Below are 5301 nucleotides of genomic sequence, written 5' to 3' on the forward strand. Positions count from 1 at the left end.
GTGTGTGTGTGTGTGTGTGTGTGTGTGTGTGTGTGTGTGTGCGCGCGCGTGCGTGTGCGAATGCTATTTCTGCTTGCCTGTGGTCTGCGCTACATTGTGTGATGGGACACAGCTTGAAAAAAGCACGACACAGCCCTGTCTCAGCCCTGTCTGAACCCTAACTCGTCCACATTCCCCTTCCTCCCCACCTTCTCGCTGCTCTTCCACTGCCCAGGTGTACTTTGCGTACACACGCCCGAAGGACGCCGACTCGCCCATTGACTACAAGATGAAGGACGTCTCTGTGGAGATTCCGCAAGGAAAGAGCCTTGGCCTTGTTGGGCACACGGGCTGTGGCAAGAGCACCATGATCAAGCTCATTCTCAAGGAGTATGGCATTGAGCCTGGTGAGGGCGACCTCACCCTCGGCGGTATCAACATCAGGGACGTCAGCGCAAGGTGCGAACGGTGGTGATGGTTGTGTGTGTGTGTGTGTGTGTGTGTGTGTGTGTGTGTGTGTGTGTGTGTGTGTGTGTGTGTGTGTGTGTGTCAGACACACAGACAGGCAGAGTCAGACACACAGACAGACACACAGACACATATGCTCACGTCTCGACCACACTGCATGCCCCCCCCCCCAATCAGGTTGGCCTGCACGAGTTCCTTGAGATGGGCGAGAAGGACATGGTGATGCTTGAGAAGAAGGCTGGCGACACATCTGGCGGACAGCAGCAGCGCATTGGTATTGTCCGCGCCCTCCTCAGCCAGCCAAAGCTCATGGTCCTCGACGAAATCACAAGGTCAGGCGCAACCCTCGCCGTGCTTGGTCGTGGTGGTGGTGGTGGTGGTGGTGACTGGTTTTGGTTGCTCTTACGTGGGTGGCACGTTTCACAAACTCGGCGTCAAGACTCGCACGCGCAGCGCGTCAACTCACCCCACCCTCCCTCTTGTTTGCATCCTACTCCTACTAAACCTTCCCTCTTTGGTCCCTCTTCCCTCTTTGGTCCCTCTTCCCTCGTTCCCATTTGTGATTCCTTGCATGGCGGTGCAGTGCGCTTGATGGGTCGACGGAGGCTGCGGTGATGCACCTGATCCGCCAGCACGCCCGCGAGAACAACGCCACCACCATCATCATCGCCCATCGCTACGCCACCATCGAGCACTGCGACGAAATCCTCGTCATCGAAGAAGGTGTGTGTCTGCCTGTGGGTCTGTCTGTGTTTGCGTGTCTGTGTCTGTGTCTGTGTGTGTGCGTGTTTGCGTGTCTCTGTGTAAGTATCTGTCTTTGCGTATGTGTCTGTGTGTGTGAATTTGACGGCGCTTGATTTTGTCTGGCCCTTTGGCTTCCTGCCCTTCTCTCGACCATCCTTAATCCGCCATTCAAACCTCTCCCCGCCCGCCCTACTGCAGGCGCTGTTGTTGAGCGCGGCACATATGACGAGCTCAAGTCTGACCCGCACGGCAAATTCTACGCTCTGCTCAACACGGAGTAACACTCCACCACCACAACCATCAGCATCACGCACGGTAGTGGCGGCAGCAACAGCACCACCAATGACAATGGCAACAAGCATGCGCACTATGATAGCAGTCCACCCGTCTTGCATTGTTTGTGTTTGTTTCTCTGGGTGCCCTGCGCCCAGGGCTGATGACTCTTCCTATTCCTTGTCCGGTGTTCGTTTTGCCCGTCCCATGGTGCGTGTGTTGTGCGTCGTGCGTCGTGTGTTGCGTGTTGCTTCATGGTTGCCTGCGTCTTGTGCATGTTGCTGACACGACAATCGTCTTTCGTTGGTTGCTTTGTTGACTGCGGCGAGCGCATCTGTTGCCCTGTCCGCCCTCTTGTGCTGCTTGTTTGCCATCCACGTCTCATCACGTACCAGCGAGCGTCTGTGAGTGTGTCTGTGTCTGTGTGTGTGTCTGTGAGTGAGAGTGTGTGTGAGTGTGTGAGTGTGTGTCTGTGTGTGAGTGTGTGTGTGCGTGTGTGTGTGTAAATGCAATGTGTGCAGTTTCCAGTGTGTGTTTCAACGTGCCTCTTGCTTGCTGTGTATTTCTTTGTTCGTAGGTTGTTCCCCCCTTTGCAAGGCAAGAAACATACAAACAAATCTTCCAACGCAGCAACGTCAACAATCAATCGCAGGCACACCAACAAACAAAGAAACACGGCCACTCGTGCAAACTACAACAATCAGTCAACACACACACACACACACACACACACACACACACACACACGTGCATCGTGGCGCGTGGTGGTTTACATGCGGAAGACACCAAACTTGGTTGGCTCAATCGGAGCACAGAGGGAGGCGGAGATGGAGAGACCAAGCACGTCGCGCGTGTTGGCCGGGTCAATCACGCCGTCGTCCCACAGGCGCGCGCTGGCAAAGTACGCGTGTGCCTCTGCCATGTAGCGGTCCTTGATCACCTGCTTCCGCGCCTCTTCTTCCTCCGTCGACAGCTGCGCAGGAAACAAAGAGGCAAGGAGTGTGAATGTGTGTATGTGCGTGTGCGTGCGTGTGTGCGTGTGCGTGTGCGTGTGCGTGTGTGTGTGTGTGTGTGTGTGTGAACAGGAGAATAGAGAGAGGAGACATCTGGCATCAAGGTCGCGGTGTGCACCGCCCAAGTGCTTGCATGTCCACGAGCTGCTCGGGTTTGGCATAGTACCTTTGCACCACCCGCGTTCACGTTCAACACAATACATAACAAACCATAGGCAAACACAGGTCCTCGCCACCACCACCATCGTGCTGCTGCCACATTACCTCCTGCTCGCCGAGCTTGCGCCGCTTGACCTGGTCCAGCGTGCTGAGGACATTTGCTGCCTGGTCGCCACCCATGACGGAGATCTTCGCGTTGGGCCACATGTACATGAAGCGCGGATCGTATGCGCGCCCGCACATGCCGTAGTTGCCCGCGCCAAACGAGCCGCCAACAATCACCGTAAACTTGGGAACCTGCATCGACAAGGGAGGGGCGAGGGAGGAGGATTAATTGAGTTGATGGTGAGGGGGCGAGTTGTGTGCGCAAGGGCGCGATGGGAAGGGACACGGATACGAACAGGCGTGTGTGTGTGTGTGTGTGTGTGTGTGTGTGTGTGTGTGTGTGTGTGTGTGTGTGTGTGTGTGTGTGTGTGTGTGTGTGTTTGCGTGTGTGAAGCCCATGTTGGCGAACAGTGATTGCACAACAACACAGGCCACGTCATCAGGCATTATCGCCAAGTGAATCAGCTCACGTCAAACGCCTTGCGGTAGTCCGTGCCAACAATGCCGTACACCGTCTCCGGATCGTACAGCGGAGGGCGCGACTCGCGCGTCACAACCTGATGGCAAGGCAGTGGCGTTCAGTGGTGGCGATCAGTGGTGAGGAAGCAAGGCAACAAACCATATGAGGGGATTCAATGTGCACTGCAGGGTCCATGGCTACGCTGTGCTGGCGTACGGAAACACGGCACCTGCTGCGGCTTGATGCGGTTGAGGTTCTTGACGGTCGAGCGAACAATGCTGAGTGCGTGCGCATCATCAATGGCCAAGTGGTCCGCGACACCGGATACGCGCGTGTGCAAATCACCACCGCCCAACTCCTCGGCAGAAATCTCCTCTCCAATCGCAGCCTTCACCAGCGGCTGTCAACGACACGGGGCATGTGTGTATGTGTGTGTGTGTGTGTGTGTGTGTGTGTGTGTGTGTGTGTGTGTGTGTGTGTGTGTGTGTGTGTGTGTGAGTGTGTGTGTGTGTGCGTGTGTGTGTGTGTGTGTGTGTGAGTGTGAAAAATAAAACAGACACCGCACGTTGCGCAATGGACACGGTTGACAGCAAACCCCACCGCTCCCTTCTTCCTCTTGCTCTTCTCCTGTCTCTCTCCCTCGTCTTCACTTGCTCTTGTCCATTCAACAACTCACGGGTCCGGCGAGGAAGATCGTGCCCTGCTCCTTGACAATGACCGTTTCGTCAGACATGGCGGGCACATACGCGCCACCGGCCGTGCACGAGCCCATCACACACGCAATCTGCATTGGACGAGGCGTGGTGTGTGTGTGTGTGTGTGTGTGTGTGTGTGTGTGTGTGTGTGTGTGTGTGTGTGTGTGTGTGTGTGTGTGTGTGTGTGTGTGTGTGTGTGTGTGTGATGAGCTAAATGGAGCAAAGTGCGCATGCAAAACATGCAAGCCCTCAAACCAGGCTCACACATGACATGTTGGGTTGGCGTGCACCTGTGGGATGTTCTTTGCGGACATGTTTGCCTGGTTGAAGAAGATGCGTCCAAAGTGATTCTTGTCCGGAAACACATCGGCCTGGCGAGGAAGGTTCGCACCGCCAGAGTCAACTGCACACAGCGGTGGACATGCAGGTGGTGGCGGGTTGAAGGTGGATGTGGGATAAGTGTCAGCGCGGACACATGTGTGTGGGCATTAAACCGTACCGAAGAACATAAAACGAATACATAGAACACATTCCCACGACACAATCAAGCACACGCACTGATACAACTCACATGATTAATACACACACGCACACAATCAACACACACACACACGATACCGAGGTAGATGCAGGGGAGGTGGTTCTTGAGGGCGATCTCTTGGGCGCGAAGATGCTTCTTGACGGTGATTGGGTAGTACGAACCGCCCTTGACCGTCGCATCGTTGGCAACAATCATGCACTCCGTCCTGTGCATGGTAGAGATGGGGAGAGAAGGAATGGGGCGGGGTGCGAGCAAAGGAGTGAATGGGGGGGGGGAGTGGGGAACGCTGAATGTTACACACTTGACAAAACAGCGCCTGGAAGTGCTCGCACTGTCCACGCTTTGAGAACGACATCATGAAACCCCAAACCCCCAACCCTCCTACTCCATCAACCTCCTCCACCCTCCCACTCCATTTCGTCATCCTGACCCCTATCACCAACAGCGGAACACGACGCACCCGTGGACGCGGCCGATGCCCGTGATGATGCCACCGCATGGCACCACATCCTCGTACAGCTCATATCCAGCGAGCTGCCCAATCTCGAGAAACGGGGACCTGCACGAAGCGAGGGTTATCTGTGGGTGAGAAAGGCACGGTCAAATGCAGGCAATGCATATCCAAGCGAGCACAACCCCCCCCCCACACACGCACTCACACCCACACACCCACACACCCACACACACGCACACACACACGCACACACACACACACACACACACACACACACACACGCACACACACACACACACACAATGAACCCTCAAGATGCATATGGGTGAGGTCTGTTCGTCCCCCCTTAAAGGGGGGGATAGAATCTGTTGGATGGACAAAAAAAAGTACAAATAAAATTGGGTTTTTCT

General features: G+C 55.3%; 2 protein-coding genes across 2 annotated transcripts in view; one reads left to right on the forward strand and one right to left on the reverse strand.

Annotated features, from left to right (window-relative positions):
• Positions 1–268: 268 nt before the first annotated feature.
• On the forward strand, positions 269–1472 carry PTSG_07823 (uncharacterized protein; the record flags this gene model as incomplete). The annotated part of the gene is made up of 4 exons (XM_004991570.1): positions 269–427; positions 541–779; positions 1031–1170; positions 1390–1472. 4 exons carry the CDS (start codon positions 269–271, stop codon positions 1470–1472), a joined length of 621 nt encoding a protein of 206 aa, XP_004991627.1.
• Positions 1473–2029: 557 nt separating this feature from the next.
• The window catches only part of PTSG_07824 (propionyl-CoA carboxylase), a 4306-nt gene continuing 1034 nt past the window's right edge, over positions 2030–5301 (reverse strand). Inside the window, exons 4-11 of the mRNA XM_004991571.1 lie at positions 4898–4996; positions 4515–4642; positions 4187–4299; positions 3878–3985; positions 3431–3601; positions 3212–3298; positions 2742–2933; positions 2030–2437 (exon numbers count right to left, since the gene is read on the reverse strand). Coding sequence (XP_004991628.1) covers positions 2234–2437; positions 2742–2933; positions 3212–3298; positions 3431–3601; positions 3878–3985; positions 4187–4299; positions 4515–4642; positions 4898–4996 — 1102 coding nt within the window. The 3' untranslated portion in view covers positions 2030–2233. The remainder of the gene's footprint in view (positions 2438–2741; positions 2934–3211; positions 3299–3430; positions 3602–3877; positions 3986–4186; positions 4300–4514; positions 4643–4897; positions 4997–5301) is intronic.

Source organism: Salpingoeca rosetta (assembly GCF_000188695.1).
Source record: "Salpingoeca rosetta unplaced genomic scaffold supercont1.19, whole genome shotgun sequence".
NCBI classification, from domain to species: Eukaryota; class Choanoflagellata; order Craspedida; family Salpingoecidae; genus Salpingoeca; species Salpingoeca rosetta.